The 20,810-nt window shown below is 46.4% G+C and overlaps 1 protein-coding gene across 2 annotated transcripts in view; it reads right to left on the reverse strand.

Annotated features, from left to right (window-relative positions):
• Window positions 1-20,810, reverse strand: part of EIPR1 (EARP complex and GARP complex interacting protein 1) — a 173,019-nt gene that overhangs the window by 144,071 nt on the left and 8,138 nt on the right. Inside the window, exon 2 of one of the 2 annotated variants that reach the window (XM_011768754.2) lies at window positions 11,244-11,327. The exons of the other annotated variant lie outside the window; for it this stretch is intronic. Within the exon in view, the coding sequence (XP_011767056.1) occupies window positions 11,244-11,327 (84 nt within the window). The remainder of the gene's footprint in view (window positions 1-11,243; window positions 11,328-20,810) is intronic. 2 annotated transcript variants of the gene reach the window in all.

The following is a 20,810-nucleotide window of genomic DNA, read 5'->3' on the forward strand; positions in this document are numbered from 1 at the left end:
AACAGGATGCCATGGGCAAAAATAACGAAGTAATGGCTGAAATCTATATTGCACCAGGCACTATGCGAAGTATTTTATACACTTTAGTGCTTTAATGCTTAAAACAGCCCTAGAATATATTACTATTAACCACAATGTACAGGTGAAAAGACCGAGGCTTGAAGAGTGGAGGGCCTGGGCTACTCCAGTCAGGCACGGCACAGCCAGGCCTACGGGAGCCCCTGGTCCTGGCACGCGAGCTCTGCAGCCCCACCGCCTGCCCCAGAGATGCGCTCTGCAGGGCAGCAGCAAGCCAGAGTGAGAGGCAGCTCCCAGCTGGAAAGAAGAACCAGTACCTCAACTCTGTTCTCAGGGCACCAGCCTGCACCCAGCTCACCTGAAAGCATAAACAACTGTTTTGTTGAATAAACATATGCAGGTACAGGCCGGCTCCGAAAACGAGTAATGTGAGAAAGAAACACTGTAACTAAGGTGAGTGCAAAAGATTACCAGGGCTCAAAAGAAAGAGCCATTAACACCAGCTAGGCAGGTCCGGAAAGACGGTCGCCCTGTCAGCAGTACTTAAATGTTACTTTAAACTTTTCATGCCACATTGGATTTTTTTAATATGTTAATCGTTTATAATGAAGATCAAACTCATATATTTTGAATCATCATTAAAATTTTTAAAGTTGATTTTACCAGTGCTGGGCTAAGGCCATAGACGACATTGTAAAGATTTAGAATAAAGAGTTATAAAAATTTATTAGAAAGTCAGTAAAGATGAACTTCATCACCTCTCCCTCCTTTTCTGGAAGAATTGGGGCTTGGAGAGAAATGCCACGGTGTGGCCACATGTGGCCCAGGGCCAGGCTGCTGAGTACAGAGCTGAGGCCGCCGCGCTGTCCACTTCATCTGCGCTTCTCAAGTGAAAGTTCAAAAACTCTTGAGAATTGAAAAAAAAATGAAAAGAGAAGAAAAGGGTCAGGCACGGTGGCTCACACCTGTGATCTCAGCACTTTGCAGGGTGGAGGTGGGAGGATGGCTTGAGCCCAGGAGGTCAAGACCAGCCTGGGCAACACAGCAAGATCTCATCTCCACAGAAAAAAATAAAAATAAAAACTACCACACATAAATAAGACTGGATATTTAAAAATCAAGAGCCACCCTCCTAGGGAAAGTAAATGATCCAGTGGCTTCCCCAGAGGCAGGAGATGCCCTCGGCCACTGATGGCAAACCTCCCCCGTTCTCACCCTGGACAGCCACTGGACAGACGACAGGAGACGCCTTCCCTGCCACGTCATCCATTAATAAAACCCACCTGCTCAGAGGCAATTCCCTAAGAGTTATGCGGAATACTGCATACTGCCTGGGACCAGATCTTGGACAGGACAAGCCATGGGCCCGTATCGCTGGTTTTCTTTACTCCTGGTTACAGCAAGTGACCCTGAAAACACAGTTTCTACTGTAGTCGGCTTCACGCTTCAGCTTGGTGCTGACATGAACGTGACCTGCCAGTCAGGAGACCTGGTCTCTCATTTGGATTCTGTCATTCCTGGCTGTGTGACCTTGGGCAAGCCACTAACCCTTTCTGGGCTCTTTGTATATCTGGGCCCTTCTCAGCATTTGTACATTTAGGAAACTACATCTCTAAGATCCCTTTGTTCTAATAGAAACACACACTCTTTTTTTTTTCTTTTTGAGACAGAGTCTCACTCTGCCGCCCAGGCTGGAGTCCAGCGGCGTGACCTCGGCTCACTGCAACCTCTGCTTCCCTGGTTCAAATAATTCTCCTGCCTCAGCCTCCTGAGTAGCTGCAACTACAGGCAGACACCAACCAAGCCCCGCTAATTTTTGTATTTTTGGGAGAGACGGGATTTCAGCATATTGGCCAGGCCAGGCTGGTCTCGAACTTCTGACCTTGTGATCTGCCTGCCTTTGCCTTCCAAGGTGCTGGGATTACAGGTGTGAGCCACCACACTCGGCCAAAATACATATTGGTCCTTTAGCTAAGAACTTAAATGGTAAGTAATACAGTTATTAAGTATGTTACTGATTTTCCAGTGCTTATGAGTCCCACACAATAACCGCCATTTCCCCAAACATAGTAATACTTCTCTCTTGGGCAATTAAAGCATAGGGTATTAACAGCTCTTGCCCATGAAGCCCAAACAGTACACTTGGCAGTGGGGGAGAAAAAAGACTCCACGTTCCAGAAGCTCCCTGTAAGCTCCCTGTGTCCCAGGAGCACGTTGCTCAGAACTGTGCAGAAGGTGACACAGTCTGTGCAGTGGGTGGGCAAGGGCTCCGGCAGAGGCTGGAAACTAACTGAGTCACTGGAATGCCACCAGCTGCCTCTGGTAGCAGAGAACAGGGCTGAAGTACCGGCTCTTCCTTTCAGTGGGGATCTGCCTTTCACTCTAAAAATCAGAAAGACATGAGTAGAACTCTGTAAAGGAAAAAAAAAAAATTGGGGTATAATCAATATAGTGAAATTATTGGGGCATAATCAGTATAGTGAGACGAGGCTGGGTGCAGTGGCTCACACCTGTAATCCCAGCACTTTGGGACTGCTGATCCCCTGAGATGGTGAGGTGGGTGGATCATCTGAGGTCAGGAGTTCAAGACTAGCCTGGCCAACATGATGGAACCCCATCTCTACTAAAAATATAAAAATTAGCCAGGCATGGTGATGTGTGCCTGTGATCCCCACTATTCGGGAGGCTGAGACAGGAGAATCACTTGAACCCGGGAGGCAAAGGTTGCAGTGAGCTGAGGTCATACCACTGCACTCCAGCCTGGGCAATAGAGCAAGACTCTGTCTCAAAAAAAAAAAAAAAAAGAAAAGAAAAAAAGAAAAATATGCATATTTATAGAGAGACCAAAATTCTCAGAAAGCAAAGTAGGGTACAATTCACAGAGGAAAAAAGAAAAGCAAGTGCACAGTGGAGGCAGCACCGTGGCACTAACTTCTGTTTCTCTTCACATGGATGCACATGTGGGGGGGAACGCGGCCCCGGGGCACCATGCTTATCTTTCCCTCGATCTAGTTTGGTGCACGCAGAAGAGGGAAACAGGGCACCGTGTTCATCTTTGCCTTGATTTGCGCTGGTGCACACACGACTCGTTCCTGGTACAGAAGTCCAGTGAAAACCACCACCACCACCGTGCCACAGAAACGCTTTAAGGAAACCCTAATGAAACAGATGACTGGGGAAACCCTATGATCCACCACCACCAACGTGCCACAGAAACACTTTAAGGAAACCCTAATGAAACAGATGACTGGGGAAACCCTACGATCCACCACCACCAACGTGCCACAGAAACACTTTAAGGAAACCCTAATGAAACAGATGACTGGGGAAACCCTACGATCCACCACCACCAACGTGCCACAGAAACACTTTAAGGAAACCCTAATGAAACAGATGACTGGGGAAACCCTACGATCCACCACCACCAACGTGCCACAGAAACACTTTAAGGAAACCCTAATGAAACAGATGACTGGGGAAACCCTACGATCCACCACCACCAACGTGCCACAGAAACACTTTAAGGAAACCCTAATGAAACAGATGACTGGGGAAACCCTACGATCCAGAGTCCACAACACTTCTCACAGCATGTTTTGTTCATCCGAAGCAGTGACAGACACCCTGCCCACCCCCACACCTCACAAACCGAGCAGAGGCAAATGCAACACAAGCCCACCCGTGTGGGAGGGGCACCACTTGATGGCTGGCCCAAGGGCGGCAGCAGGGCCCACGGAGATTCTGGCGTTGACTCTTTGTGACTCTGGTGGGGCAGACGAAACTGGCTGTGGGTTTTGACCCAATGCTCATTGATATGGACACCGGGAAACCTGATGGAATTTGCAGCAAAACCCCGGAATTGTCCAGGCATGGGGTTTCTGGACATCGTGACTTCTTCAGACAGAAACAAATCTGATGTTTGTCTGAAAATGTAATAGATGCCCAATAGGACATCACAAGATTTACTTGTGAAAAGTGAGTACATTTGCTACAGTAGAACTAATTATTACAGAAGTTTGTGACTTTCCTTAAAATACACCCATCCAACAACCTGCTTAGCACCAGGCATCAAAAGGACACAGCAGTGAACGGTCCTTGGCCTCACAATATGTGTCAGGGATGGCAAGGTGTCAAGGAATTTGAAGAAAAATAAATACAGAATAGAAGTAACAGGAATCCTATAACGTGAAGCCTTATATTAGAGGCATGCACATGCAAAGACAGACAAGAGTAGAGAAAAGGCATCAATTAGTTCCAGCTCAGGAATTGAAAAGGGGGTGGAAAAGGGAAGATTTCACGGAAAAGACGATAGAAGCTGTCTGTAGGAGAGATCAGGACTCAAAAACCTTGGACAAAAATCATAAATTTCTCCTTAAACCCAAAGAACCCGTCCAGCTGAACACGTGCAGGAATGCCACCTGATATAGTTTGGATATTTGTCCCTGCCGAAATCTCATGTTGAACTGTAATCCCCAGTGCTGGAGGCAGGGCCTGGTGGGAGGTGTTCAGATCGTGGGGGTGGCTCCCTCATGGCTGGGTGCTGTTTTGGATAGTGAGTTCTCCTGAGATCTGGCCACTGAAGCGTGGCACTCCCCCTCACTCTTTGCTCCCGCCCTCTCCATGTGATGTGCCTGCTCTCACTTCGCCTTCCGCCATGACTGGAAGCTTCCCCAGGCCGTCCCAGAAGCAGATGCCAGAGCCATGTTTCCTGTACAGCCTGCAGAACCATTAAACCTCTTTTCTTCATGAATTACCCAGTCTCGGGTATTTCTACATAGCAATGCAAGAATGGCCTAATACACCAACAGATCTGAGGGTGTGATATGGTTTGACTATGTCCCCACCCAAATCTCCTCTTGAATTCCCAAGTGTTGTGGGACGAACCTGGTGGGAGATAATCGAATCATGGGGGCAGTTCTTTCCCGTGCTGTTCTCCTAATAGTGAGTAAGTCTCACGAGATCTGATGGTTTTGTAAGGGGGAGTGGCCCTGCACAAGCTCTCTCTTTGCCTGCCGCCATCCAGGTAAGATGTGACTTGCTCCTCCTTGCCTTCCACCGTGATTGTGAGGCCTCCCCAGTCACGTGGAACCATAAGTCCATTAAACCTCTTTTTCTTTCCAGTCTCGGGTATGTCTTTATCAGCAGCATGAAAACAGACTGATACAGGGTCAAACCGATTCTTCAAGAGTGAGGGAAAAGGGGAATATCAGAGAACACTTTATATGTTAGATCTTAAGACTCACCGAACCTGAAAGCTGGAAAGAACCAATTAAAGAATTTCCAAGTATGGCAGACCATCTAGGGATATACCCTAAAAACACAGGACCCCTGAAGATAAAGCTCACACTGAGGACAGTAAGAAACAGAAATGCGAGTCAGGGACGCTTAGTGACAGGCTGGAGCCTCTGGATCAGGCCTCATCAAAAGGAAGCCAGGCTACCCTATGATGCTTCAGTGACCCTGAGCAACCAGGTCCTTTTACCATTAAAGGAAGAGAGAAGGGTGAGGAGGAGAGAGCGGCAGCAGCAGGGAATAAATCAAGGCTCAGTTAGTCTAGAGTGGGGCTGGGAATCTGAACGTTGACCAAGCGCCCTGGTGATTCTGAGCACAGGTGAGAACAGGACTTGCAGGCAGCGGGGCTGCAGGCACAAAGCTGTCACAAATCCAAACAGATGCAGAACCATGCAGCTGAGCTGAGAAGTTACCCAGGGGAAGAAACGAGCTGCTCTGTCATTGCCCTTCTGTGACATCAGTCTTTTCACTGACGAGGATCCCAGCCACCGGGTCAATGCTTCCACGTTAGAAGAGGCGAAGCTGGTCCTCTTTGTCACCATGGCACTCCCAGAGGTCTCCAGAGGAAGATTAAGACTCATCCCTTATCTACATGAGAAGGCGGGGGTGGGGGGTACCAATATATGGCGAAAGTCTGTGGGAAATGCAGACGGCAGAAGCACTTAAAGTGCCTCAGGTCGGAAATCGCCTTGTTCCTCATCCCTGCCCATGCTAAGCCATAAGCACAACCCCCAGGAAGAACTCCAGCTCCTCCTCAAAGGAGAACCCCAGAAGGCAAGCAAAGACCCCAGAAATCCTTGTCCCCCCTCCTCAAGCACAGGGAGCTACGACAGAGTCCTGTCCCATAGGAGGAAACGGACGCAAATCAGTTCGTGCCTCAGAGGAAAGTCGGCAACTGTGACAGTCCCCACATTTTCAGAAAGATAGCACAGCTGCATCATGGAGTAATGATGCAGGTACCCGGCACTTTCCAGGGAATTAATGACTGCCTGAAAGGAGTGAGGGCCTGAGGCAAGGCCAGGAGCCATTAACCCTTCCCAGTTACCACTCCCCGGGAGAGCTGGAGCTCCAGAGCAAGGGGCGGGGGCTTCCGACTGTGCGGGAGGAGGCCAGATTCTATTGTCACAGAAGGCACATGGGCCCGGCTGCAGCCCGCAGCCAGTGGAGCCTTCACAGCCACATACTTTCAAACAATCAGACCTGTGATAACTCACTCACTGTCACGAGAACAGCAAGGGGGGAATCCACACCCATAATCCAATCACCTCCAATCAGGTCCCTCCCTCAAAACTGGGGATTACAATTTAACATGAGATTTAGGTGCAGACAGGGCCAAACTATACCAGATGGTAATACTAACAGTACTGTGAGTATCTGCTTGTCCATTTCGCCATTTCACTAAACACTGAACTCAGAACACAAATATCTGTTCAGTTTTTGTGTTCTCAGCACATAAAAAAGAGGAATTAAAGAGTTCTGTCAATCTACGAAGTAAGCATTTGTTGAGTGGATGAATGAACGAACAGCTCAATAATGTCACATGCTTTTACCAGAAACAGAAAGACAAAACCAGCAAGTCAAAAACACAGCTTCGTACCTATCATAGGGATTCACACACAGACAACTGCAGGCAAGTGTGGAAATACATGAGGTGTGTAATAAAACCTACTGTTGACTCAAAAAATAAGATACTTGGAAATTAACTTGAGTAATTAGCAGAACTCTTCAAATTAGAAGAAAGGAAACAGAAAAACTGGAAAGCTTCTTTAAAATAATTAATTGGATGTTACTTCATTCCAAAAAACAAACAAACAAACAAACAAAAAACAAATTAAGGCAGATTAAAACCCTTTCTGTCATTTTGGGCTCTTTTTTTTTTTTTTATGTTTTTGAGACAGAGTCTCGCTCTGTCACCCAGGCTGGAGTGCAGTGGTGTGATCTCAGCTCACTGCAACCTCCGCCTTCCCAGTTGTCAAGCAATTCTCATGCCTCAGCCTCCCAAGTAGCTGGGATTATATGTGCTTGCCATCACACCGAGCTAATTTTTGTATTTTTAGTAGAGACAGGGATTCACCATGTTGGCCAAGCTGGTCTCAAACTCCTGATCTCAAGTGATCCACCCGTCTTGGCCTCCCAAAGTGCTGGGACTACAGGCATAAGCCACCACACCTGGCCTCTTTTATTTCTCTATTTTGATAACTTTGGTACCAATGATTCTTCATTAATGTCATTACCAAATGGAAATGCCATTACCACATTCTGGCTAAGAGCAGGTGCACAGTAATTGGCTCATAACTATCATGCTTTCCATGGCGCCATTTTGTGTTGAATTCCTGGGTTTCTGCTGGCTTCTGCTTTGTGGAGCTGCATTTGGAAGGCAGAGTGGCGTGCCTCCCATCCCATCTCTGTGCCTCTTTTGCCCATGTGGGTTTTACTCCCCAATTCCCCTGGAGGCGCCATCCCTGAAACCACAGGCCATCTTCATGGCGGGTCCTCCTTCCTTCTCAGGTGGCCATTGGTAACTATTTTTATAAATAAATAATTCCCTTCTTATATTTTTTCCAGTAGAAAAGTAACACACATACATATATACACATTCTGAAAACAAAATATTAGAAAGAAAATAATTTTATATCCTGATTAGATGTTGCCCCCACCTCGCCCCAATCTGAGGTTCTGCTTTCCGAGGTTTCAGTTACCTGTGGTCAAGTGTAGCACAAAAACACTGAATGAAAAATTCCAGAAATAAGCAATTCGTAAATTTAAATCACACACCATCCTGAGTAGTGCAGTGAAGTCTGGAGCCGTCCCACTCCATCCCACCAGAAACATGAACCATCCCTTGATCAGGATATCCATACCCTGAGCTATCCACACTATCTGTTCCTGACACCTTTGATCAGCATATCCATGCTACAGAAGAGACCTGCCCCTGAACCATCCACACTGTCTGTTCCTGACATCTAACCATCAACACTGTATGGCTTGATGATCCGGATTACCCAAAACAGATGCTCCTGCTTCTGACATATCCTCAGAAGGTCAATAATAGCCTAACGCTACATCACGACGCCTATGTCATTCCCCTCACTTCATCTCATCACATAGGCCTTGTATTATTGCACATCTTCTCGAGAAAAAGGGTGAGTGGCCGGGCGCAGTGGCTCACGCCTGTCATCCCAACAGTTTGGGAGGCTGAGGCCAGCGGATAACCTGATGTCAGGAGTTTGAGACCAGCCTGGCCAACATGGTAAAACCCCGTCTCTACAAAAAAAAAAATACAAAAATTAGCTGAGTGTGGTGGTGCATGACTGTAATCCCAGCCACTCAGGAGACTGAGGCAAGAGAATCGCTTGAACCTGGGAGGCAGAGGTTGCAGTGAGCTGAGATCATGCCATTGCACTCTAGCCTGGGCAACAGAGTGAAACTCCGTCTCACAAAAAAAAAAAAAAAAAAACTAGAAGAAGGGTGAGTATAGCACAGTACGGGGTTCTGAGAGACAGAGACCACATTCATATAACTTTCATAACTAATAATCATTGTTCTTTTTTAATTAGTTATGTTGTTAACCTTTTGTTGTGCCTAATTTATAACTTAAACTTTACCTATATGTAAGTATAGGAAAAAGCATATTATGCTTAGGGTTCAGTACTTGCCAAGGTTTCCGGCATCCACTGGGTGGTCTTGGAACATATACCCTGTGAATAGCATCTGAAGATAACCCGTGGCTCAATTTTTCGTCCTTTTTGGCCTATTTCCTTCTAGTCTTTATTCCAAGAAGAGATTCAATTGTGCACTTTGCTTTTTCCCACCGCGGTGATCATACTATAAACACAACGTTAACACCCCACCGAATCACCTAACAATTCTTAAGTTGTCATGTTTCTTAGGAGTCTGTAACTTTTAACGAGTGTAATAAGGGAATACTATTCACTCTGAGTAACCAGATTCAACCTGAGAGAAGTGTATGAATCTGTCATTACAAGTGGCTTCATATCGTTCAACCTAACATTCACGCATTTTGACATTGATTGCTTGTAAGTTTTTATAAGTATCATTATAACTAATATTCTTCATGTATAATGATTTTTTCTAGGTTTGGGATACAGGAATTACAGATTAAGTACATAAACATTTATTTATGAAGCTCTAAGGATGTATCACTGAATTAGTAGCTATAACTATGCTGATTTTAAACCTTTATCGACATACAAGAGTGACAGTTTCACTATATCCTATCCAGGCCTGCATATTCTTCAACAGCTATTTGAATGCCATTTCCCCTGTGTGATCTGGTAAGCTGGACAGAGGCCCTAGACCATGTCTGACATGGCCTCACGCACATTTTCCCGGTGTCAAAGACAACGCACATCTTCGCAATCACCACAGCATCTCATTTTAATCTCCACTTTAGCAATGAGGAAAATGGAGTCCAGAAGGGGAATCCATGTGCTCAAAGTCACATGGTTACTGCCAGGCCATGAACCGAATCTAGATCTCCTGAGTGTCCGCTACAGTGGCCAGACAGCAAAAGGTTCCATCTGTATCCCCGCCTGGATCAAGTGGCAGTGACAGATCAAGTGGCCTGGTGAAGGGGTGGCCTGCCCCTCCACACCTGTGGGTATTTCTCGTCAGGTGGGATGAGAGACTTAGAAAAGAAATAAGACACAGAGACAAAGTATAGAGAAAGAAAAAGGGCCCAGGGGACCGGCGCTCAGCATACAGAGGACCCGCGCTGGCACTGGTCTCTGAGTTCCCTCAGTATTTATAGATCATTATCTTTACTGTCTTAGAAAAAGGGAAGTGGTAGGTAAATAGGATCATCGTAGGGAGAAGGTCTATGAATAAAGAGCTCTGTGACATGAATAAGTTTAAAGAAAAGCGCTGTGCCTTGATGTGCATATGCAAACATCTCCATAAACCTTTTTAGCGCATAAAGAGCAGCATTGCTAGCATGTCCCACCTTCAGCCCTAAGGCGGTTTTCTCCTTTCTCAGTAAATAGAACATACCATCGGGTTTTACACCAAGATGTTCCATTGCCCAGGGACGGGCAGGAGACAGATGCTTTTCTCTATCTCAACTGCCAAGAGGCTTCTTTCCTCTTACACTAGTTCTTCTCAGCACAGACCCTTCACGGGTGTCAGGCTGGGGGATGATCAGCTCTTTCCCTTCCCACGAGGCCATATTTCAGACTATCGCATGGGGAGAAACCTTGGACAATACCTAGCTTTCCTAGGCAGAGGTCCCTGCGACCTTCCGCAGTGTACGTGTCCCTGGGTACTTGAGATTAAGAGAATGGTGACTTTTAACCAGCAAGCTGCCTTCAGGCACTTGTTTAACAAAGCACATCCTGCACAGCCCCAAATCCGTTAAACCTTGAGTCATCACAGCACATGTCTCTTGCAAGGACAGGGTTGGGGGTAGGGTCACAGATTAACAGCATCTCAAATACAGAACAAAATGGAGTCTCTTATGTCTACTTCTTTCTACATAGACACAGTAACAGTCTGATCTCTCTTTTCCCCACAGCCTGGATCAAGTGAGGATGAGGTCGTGAACCAGCCCACACTCACCTAGAAAGAGTTCTATGAGCAATTAAAGAAGTAATCCACAGGCCCAAGAAGAAGGGGTAGTGGTGACCACATATCCTTGCTTCTCAATTGCTTATAGAACCAAATCTATATAACCACAAGAGCCAAGCAAGACTACAAAGGTCATGCCAAACAGAGGAAGTTTAAATTACTGAACACAGTCGATGCACAGAGATGGATAATATTCTTTGATTTGAAGATAGACTTAAATCCAGTGAAAGTTTTATTTTGTTTATGTGGCATTAATTTCTCAAATGTTGCTGGAAAATCAGAGCAAAATGGTTATGAAACTAAGAATAGGCTTAGTAATTATCATGTATACATTTGTCAAAAATAGTTACCTGATTATCATATTTAAGAGACTGTGTCCCAACCAAAAACCGAATGGCATCTGTTTCTGCAGTTTGAGGTGTTAAAGCACGTGCCTGCAGGACGGAAGAAAAACACATGCACATTTATGAAGTTAGATTTAATAGAGATGAAAAAGGCAGTTGATCTCATCTACTGTTGATAAAGTATAAATTAGTACAGTGTCTGGAAAGCAAGTTAGAAATATGTATTAAAAGCCTTTGACTTTTGCACACTTTCAACACAATTCCACTTCAAATTTGCATATGGAAATAATTGTAAGTGGGTAAAAAATCAAGCAATAAAGATGTAAATTATGTACACATCAATGTTTATTTTTTAGTAAAACTATTATTTCAACAGTAAAAGACTGGTTAAACAAATTATACTTCAACAATACAGCAGAAAATAGCTTCCAGCAATAGCAGAGTAGGGGGTTTAAACCAACTCTTCTGCAGATAACAACTAAGAAAAACTAAAGGAATAACCTGAATCTGTTTCACAGCCTCAGAGAACTACCAAGGCAACGAAGAAATGCCAAGATCCAGGACAGGAGGAAGCCTAGCGGGGAAGCCCAACACCTGGTCACTCTTCACCTCAAGGCATCTGCCAATCTGGAAAGCGTGGCTGATAGGCTGATGCTGATGAGAGCTTTGACAGACTCCTGGAGCTCAGGGCACAAAAACCCAAGCACAGGGTCCACCTGGGAGAAGAGCCTGTAAAGCACTAACCCCACAGGTATACAGCCCAGGAGTAAAGGCAAACTAGAATTAGACCAACCTGCACAGGCTAAAGCTCCAAGTCATCTCAATCCTGATTGGAGCAGGTCAGTGCTCTTAGGCTAGCCAGACTCCTGCCAGAAGTCAATCCTCTGGAGGAAGATAACATCCAAAGTTTCTAAAATCTGACACAGAAAAATGTTCAACATTTAATCAAAAATAGCCAGTCATAAGGCCAAGCATGGTGGCTCACACCTCTTATCTCAGCAGTTTGGGAGACTGAGGCAGTAAGATCACTTGAGGCCAGGAGTTATGGCCAACCAATCTGGGCAAGAGAGCAAGACTCCATCTCTGCAAAAAAAAAAAAAAAAAAATTGTAAAAATTAGCTGGGCGTGGTGTCTCCTGCCTGCTGACTTAGCTACTCAAGAGGCTGGGGCAGGAGGATCACTTGAGCCCAGGAGATTGAGGTTACCACAAGCCATGATCACACCACTGCACTCTAGCCTGGGCGACAGAACAAGACCCTGTCTAAATAAAATAAAATAGATAATTAATTAAAATAGCCAGTCATACAATAAGACAAAACCAAAATCAAAAACCAAAAGAAACAACAACCAACAGAAAAAGGGCTACAGAGGATTCAAACAGATTCCCTGGGAAGCAAGCTCTAAAGCTCTAAAGGTATGTAAAGGAGACTTGCTAGAGAGTGCTCCTGGGAACTCTTCCATATTGGGGTGAAGGAGGGAGGGCTGGGCTGAGGGAGAAGATGAAATGCATCACATCTGCAATGGAGGCCTCAGCCAATCCAATGGGGAGCTCTAGAGCTGGACGGCCCTTCAGAGTTAAGGCCAAATGGCCAGGGTTTTATACCACCCAACCCCTATCCCCATGGGTCAGTCACTGGATGCAGGCTGTCCCTGAGGAGGGGTGTGACCTTGGGCAACATGCCTTTGTTCAGCTGAGGGCAATTCCTGGAGCAGGGCCCAGCTGAGAGCTATCAGCCTCCAACAATCTCAGAAGTGGCTGGATTTCCTGAAAGAGAAATGCAGGCTGTATACAACAGCCTGAGTTGCAATAGCTATGGTTAATATGTTTAATAATTAGAAGATAAAACTAAGATCTCAGGTGATGAACCTGAGGCTTAGAGGAAAAAGTTATACAACTGGTTACTACAGCTGTGACTAGCACTGCAGGCTTATAAATTCAAATCCATCTCTGTTTTAGGACAAGCATTAACTGCACCTGGATCACGTCGCTGTGGCCAGCATAATAATGGCCCTCCACCCATATCCACATTCTAATCCCCAGAACCTGTGAATGTTAACTTACGCGGTAAAGGGACTCTGCCGATGTGCTTAAATTAAGGACCTTGAGATGAGGAGGCTATCCTGGATTATTTAATCATGTGGGTCACTGAAATCAGAAAACCTTCCCTGGCTGTAGTTCCAGAGAAATGCGACCACAGAAAAGAGAACCAGAGAGGTGGTGAGGCAGGAGAACAGAATCCGGAGGCAGGGAACCTAAGGCCAATTCACGCTGACTTCCTAGAACTAAACTGAAAGGAAAACCCTAATTTTCTACACCCAAGTAACAACAGGACTAGAGGCTACACCCTTTGCAAACCCTCACCTTTTCTGCATGGCAGTAGAGAAGCTGAAAGTACCTCTGATTGGTTGCTTTTTGCAAACCAATCAGACGTTTGGATAAGGCTGTAACTTTGTAACTTCACTGTAGCCTCTGATTGGTTGCTGTGATTGGTTGCTTTCCACAACCAATCACACTGATTGTGGGCCATCACTTCATTTACATGGGGTAAACACCAAGGGGCCAATGGGAAAGCTCCAGCGGGTATTTGGACCTGAGAAGATTCTGTATTCGGGGCCCTTGAGCGGCTGTTCGGCCCAATCCCACCCCATGGAGTGTACTTTCATTTTCAGTAACTCTCTGCTTTTGTTGCTTCATTCTTTCCTCACTTTGTGTGTTTTGTCCAATTCTTTGCTCAAGATGCCAAAAATCTGGACACCTTCCACCAGTAACAACGGCAGCTGTGAGGAGGACCCGGTGGCTGTTGCTGGATTTGAAGATGAATGAAGGAGTTGTTAAAGCAAACTAAATATGGCCTGAGAAGGACTCCATGCTTCTATATTTGAGTCCTTGTGGATGAACCACAACCTAATTTAATATGTAGACAAGACTGAGAACTTAACTTAGGAGTCTGCACCTGTAACACCTGAGTCTTGGCCAATCCCACAGCCATACTTCAACCACTCATACACTGCTGAGTGTTCAACCTGTGTTCAAATAAGGCAAACTCCAGCCTGTAAACCATCCAGCTGTTTCTGTACCGCACTTCCCATTTCTGTATGTCACTTCCCTTTTTTTGTTTATAAATTTGTTCTGACCACAAGGCGTCCCTGGAGTCTCTCTGAATCAGCTGTGATTCCGGGGGCTGCCCAGTTCACGAATTGATCATTGTTCAATTAAACTCCTTTACATTTAATTCAGCTAAGTTTTTCTTTTAACAGAGTCCATGAGCCAAGGAATGTGGGTGCCCCTGAAAGTTAAAAAAGGTGAAGACACAGATTCTCCCCTAGTGCCTCCAAGAAGTAACAGAGACCTACTTATGTCTTGACTTTAGCCCAGGGAGATTCATTTTGGGTTTGTGACCTACAAAAACTGTAAAATAATCAAATAATGTTATTTTGAGCCACTATGTTTGTGGGACTTTGTTATGGCAGCAACAGGAAACTAACCCTGCACCATACAGTTCACTAAACGCCCCCATTCAGTCACGCCCCCTTCCCGTATGGAGCTCCGAACACACCTGACACCCAATTCCCACCTAGTCGGCGTTCACATCCAACTCGTACATGTTCTTTCCGGTGTTTTGATTCATTTCTTTCAAAACCAGGTAAGAGAAACAAGTGAACAGTTGCCCTGACCATTTAGTCTGCCTAGTTTTGACTTGGTTTCCACAGCTAGAGCAAAACAATGACATCTCTTGGGTGTCCATTGCAAAAAAAACAGTTGAGAGAGAACAATTTCATGAACTATTCTTAGAAAACATAACCAATATTATCTATGTTTCCAACCTTCCCAAAATAGCAGCACAAAACTTCGGCAGCTAAAATACATTTTAAAAAAACCAAGAATACGCATGTCTAGAGCAACATGTCCATGATTAGACACCTGGAGAAAATACCTGTGCGGGTCAATTCAGCTCTTCAAGGAGCCTTTAAGAGTCCCACTGTCGGTATCCCTCTACCCTCTGCTGCAACTTCCCTGGACAATTTTTGGAGCCAGTTATAGGCCTTCTGCCAAAAATGTGCATATATGCACAGAAAACTTTGCATATAATTATTAGCAAGTTCACAGAGCCTCTGACTCTGGCTTGGAGAAAGATGACTCTGATGAGGAGGAGTGCAAGCCATTCCTGAAAGACAAAGCCCTGATGGCTCCAAGGCTGAACCCCAGGTCAGGACAGAGAACACTGGGACAGGTCCACCTTCAGACAAGAACACCAAGATTTTCAAATGCAGGACTGTGTTGTCACCCTAGACGTTAAAAAGCCCAAAAGGCCCCAAAAACAGCCCCCAGGAGAGGACCCACCTGAAAGGGAATGACTACTTTCCACAGAAAAGCTTGTCTATGCCTCAAGTCAGTGATGAAGGGTTGCCTAGCAGCAGGTACAGTGGAGGCATTAAAGAGGTACGAGGCGCCACCTCTGCCCTCAGGAAACTTAGACTCTCATTAGGAGAGAGGAGACACAGACTCAAAAAGATTAAAAGACAAGATGATAGACGATTAAGCATCAAAAACTCTGGCACAGACCATAATAACAACATATTAACATTTATCAAAATGAACCCAGGAGCTCCAAGTTAGACAGAAGGCAGGATTAAATGCCATCACTTGAAAATAGAAGAAAACCAAAAATAAGCAAATCGTATCAGTGGCTATCATACTGAAAAACGAAGGGCAATTCAGAAAATGCAGAAGCTACTTGAGTGACAATAATGAACCAGCATTCAATTTACTCCACTGTAAAGCAATTTGCAGAGCTGAGAGCTGCATACCTGGAGAGGAATCATGGCAAGCAGGCAGAAAAACAAGTCTAAATAGATCATCTGTTTCAGACGGAGTGAAGAGGATGTAGTTTTAGAAAAGCATTGCAAATTTGGAACTATCTTATTCAAGCTCATACAAGAAAAGACACTTCTTAAAAAGAAATGGAAACAGAAAATCATTTGTATAGACATATCTAAAATGTATCTTTAAAAATCACAGTGAAATAAAAAGTTTAAGAGCTTTCCAAAAATTATTTAATTTGGGCCATTCCGGTGACAGATCTCTATGTGTATAACTCTACCTCTTCGATTAAAGTAATGATAAAATGACCACTAAGTCTAGTCAGAATGATCGTTTTACAGGTGTTCCAATGACCTTATGATAAAAGATCAAATTTTTATGGTATAATATGTCAAAAAACATTTCCACATATTCTGTCTTGGTTCATCCTCATAATTCAATGAAGTACACAGGAAGACAGGATGAGGATTATTCCCATTTAGTACATAAAGAAACTGAGGACCAGCAAGGTCATGTGATTTTGCCTCTGCCTGGAAGCTACTAAAGGGGAAAAAGAACCCACACTCCCAACGTTCAGCCCGGCTATGGCTCTCACGGTAAAGTAGGGTAGATGGCAACACAAATGGCACATTTGGTAGAAGTTGGCATACAGGTCACTTTATAATAGAAATTCCGTGCGTTTTCCCCAGTTCTCATAAAGAAAGGCCAAGGTGGGGCTGGGCGCAGTGGCTCATGCCTGTAATCCCAGCACTTTGGGAGGCCAAGGCGAGCGGATCACCTGAGGTCAGGAGTTCGAGACCAGCCTGGCCAACATGGTGAAACCCGTCCCTACTAAAAATACAAAACTTAGCTGGATGTGGTGGTGGGCACCTGTAATCTCAGCTACTCAAGAGGCTAAGGCAGGAGAATCACTTGGACCCGGGAGGCAGAGGTTACAGTGAGCCAAGATCGTGCCATTGCACTCCAGCCTGGGCGACAAGAGTAAGACTCCATCTCAAAAAAAAAAAAAGAAAAGGAAAAGACAGGCCAAGGTGTTTTTCTCACAAAGCCAAATTTCTAGTCTGCCAACACCCTGTAGGGAACCAAACCAGGCAAAGGAATTGGAAATGCTGAGAGTTCAGGATCATAGCAGGAAAGAATCATCAGGAACCTTATGACTACTTAGAGAAGGTAGAAATATCAGTACCTAGACATATTAACTGAGTGCACACCATTCCCTTGGGAAACTCACAACTGTATTCATTTGCTTACTAGGTTAAGCAAGTAAGTGGTTACCAGAAACAGCTAGCAAACCATGTCCACTAAAGCTTGCTATCAGGATTCTCTCGCTTAGAAGGTTTAAGGACGGCAGGTGGAAAGGGGCCTGTGCTTGAAGCAGGGGAGACACAGGCCAGGGGCAGATGAACCTGCTCTCCTACACTGAGAGTCTCCCTCCAGAAAGGACCACTACAGAGCGCTGCTCACCAAACACCAGGACACCGTCAGGAAGGGGAAAGTGCGGGAAAAGGGGAGGCGGAAGGAAGGAGATGAGAAGGGAGGAGGGAAGAAGAGAAGAAACAAAGGAAAAGAAGGAAAGGGGACAAAGTCCTAACTGCCCCATTCTGTGTTACCTAAATACCCATTTCTCATCTACACCCAAAAGAAAAAATGCAGTCAAAGAATTAAACCCTCCAGGAAAACTGAGGTGGTGAAGCTCTATTTCTGAGAGCCCAGAAGCCCTAACACACATTCATTCATTCACTCCTGCACTTACCTGTTGAAGTCCAAGCCTTTCCACATAGCTAAGGTGCTTTCATTCCACCCTCACCGCCTCCATTTTGTATTGCCTGGGGCAGACATTACCAGTAATCTCTTCGCAAGCCCCTGGTGCAAGCCTAGCCCCCTAAGCTGCAATGAAAGAACTCACTCACGGGTCTCCAAGGAAACAGAGCCATCTCTGGCTTCCAGGAAACCCCCCATAACAGCCATTCTGCTCTCCACCTCTCCCTCTTCTCTGGCTTCTTAGTTAATAGCTCACATGTCTCCTTCTCCATGGGGGAAAAAAATTTAAAAAACTGTCTTTGACTCAATGTCCCTCCCGAGCTATTCCCCTATCTCCGTCCTTCCACTCACAGCAGATGTAACGATGGGTAAGCAGGCGAGGAGTGCCCTTCCAGCCCTTCCAGTCAGCTGCGCCCAGTTCCTCACCCTGTGCTGACCGTCATGACCCCAACTCAGTCGTCAATCACCCAACTGTCAGACCCAACAGCCGCCACCAGCGCCAACCCTGCCCAAGCCCTTGGACTCCCTCGCACGGGCGCCTCCACCCTCTGACCCTGCCCAAGCCCTCGGACTCCCTCGCACGGGCGCCTCCACCCTCTGACCCTGCCCAAGCCCTTGGACTCCCTCGCACCGGCACCTCCACACTCTGCACACCCTGCAAGGCCTTCCCAATGGCCTCACGCTCTTCTTTCTCCCTTCACCTACATTTTTGCTTCTGGAGTTCGATTCTGACTTTTCTCATCCACACCTTCGTCTTAGGCATTCTCCCTCTTCTGTAAGTTAGGCCCATGTTTTCCAAATGCGAATCTAGTGCCCAGGCACCTCCTACACTGCCCGAGCCAGACCTGCACTAAGTGCCCCTGGGCACGTCCACTCAACTAAGCTTGGACTTCTACTACCCTTCTGGTCCCTGTCCCTCCCCAGTCCCACCAGCCCCTTTCATCACAAAGGGATGAGCCCCTCCCTCCAGCTTGCCCCATTCATACACACGGGGGTAAGCCCCTCCTCCACAGCTTGCCCTATTCATACACAAGGGTAAGCCCCTCCTCCACAGCTTGCCCTATTCATACACAAGGGGATGAACCCCTCCCTCCAGCCTGACCCATTCATACACACGGGGGTGAGCCCCGCCCCCACAACGTGCCCTATTCATATACAAGGGGATGAACCCCTCCCTCCAGCCTGCCCCATTCATAGACAGGGGGATGAGCCCCTCCCTCCAGCCTGCCCCATTCACACACATGGGGCTGAGCCCCTCTCCCACAGCTTGCCCCATTCATACACCGGGGGATGAGTGCCTCCCTCCAGCCTGCCCCATTCACACACACAGGGGTGAGCCCCTCCCTCCCAGCCCCACACCCAATACCTGGGCTCTGGCTCTTCCAGCACTCTCCATCCCTACCCTCCTCTCCCCATTCTGTGCTTAAATTACATTTTAACAACCTCTTAACCAATTTTCCTGACTGAGTCCATGTTCCAGTTTACCCTAAACCTCACCACAAAAGCTACTTTATCAAGTCAAATCTGGACTTCGGTTTTAAGCAGTGGGCTGAAGACTTCATTTCTTTCCTCTCAGACTCTGGGAAATCACACAAAAGCAGGAAGGAGAAGGCGATCAGGCCATTGCACTCCAGCCTGGGCGACAGAGCAAGATTCTGTCTCAAAAAAAAAAAAGGAGAAGAAAAAACGGAAATATAAACTCCATCTACAGTGAAACTCAGAAACATCTATAATCCAAAGGCATAGTATCTGAAGACAGACGGCATTGGCTGCTGAGGTCAAGAAGGAGCAGGTGCTGGAGGCGGGCTGGGGGAGCCACAGCCCCGCACACCCGGGCAGCAGTCCCTGGACCACGTGCATGCCCTGGAAACAATGCTGAAATGGGCAATGTCCCCCTGGAGGGGACAACGGCAACAGGTGCCCGGGCTGGGGCCAGGTGCTTCCCACACACCACATGGTAGGAAGGAGAGTAGGGCAAGCAGGGACACCTGGTGTCTTCTCAGGAAGCTGTTTCTGGCTCTTCAAGCTGAGGAGAGACGCGTTGCATCCTGGGCAGCCTGCATCTGCCCTTCTCCTTTGGCTTGGGGTAAATGACAGCTCAAAGAATTTCCTCACAAACACAACGGCATGTTGTCAGCACTCCTGCCAGCCCGCGATGGGGGCCGGGCCCAGCTCCACATATAGATCCTGCTGGACCAGGAAACATTCACCATGAAAAGACCAGCGATCAAAAGAAATGAGCACAGGCGCCAAGCAAAGGCTCGACAAAGGGAGACGGGCAGGCAAGAAACACAGAAAAAGACATCAAAGGATGGAAAACACAAAGTTTTTGTGTTGACACAGTATTGACACAGGGTAGCTGAAAACTGTAATCAAACGTATCAACAAAACTCGTAAAACTTAATGGAGGAATCATCTTTCTAAAAACAGGGAAGAGAAGAAAAGACAAGCAGCCAGGCATGGTGGCTCATGCCTATAATCCCAATACTTTGGGAGGCCAAGGTGGGCCTCAAGGTGGGCTTGAGCTCAAGAGTTTGGGACCAGCCTGGGCAACATGCTGAAATCCCGTCTCTACATAAAATATAAAAGTCAGCCAAGTCTGGAGGTGTGCACCTGTAGTCCCAGCTACTCAAGAGGCTGAGATGGGAGGCTGGAGCACCAAGGCTGCCATGAGCAGAGACTGCACCCCTGCACTCCAGCCTGCTTGACAGAGTGAGACCACGTCTCAAAAAAATAGATAAGAAAAGAAAAAGACACAGAATGGGGTAAAGATTTGCAAATATCCATCTGTCAAGGGATTAATAACCACAACATATAAGAAGCTCAGACGGCCGGGCATGGTTGCTCAAGCCTGTAATCCCAGCATTTTGGGAGGCCGAGACGGGTGGATCACGAGGTCAGGAGATCGAGACCATCCTGGCTAACACAGTGAAACCCCATCTCTACTAAAAAAATACAAAAAAACCAGCCGGGCGAGGTGGTGGGCACCT

This window comes from Macaca nemestrina, chromosome 13 (assembly GCF_043159975.1).
Source record: "Macaca nemestrina isolate mMacNem1 chromosome 13, mMacNem.hap1, whole genome shotgun sequence".
NCBI classification, from domain to species: Eukaryota; Metazoa; Chordata; class Mammalia; order Primates; family Cercopithecidae; genus Macaca; species Macaca nemestrina.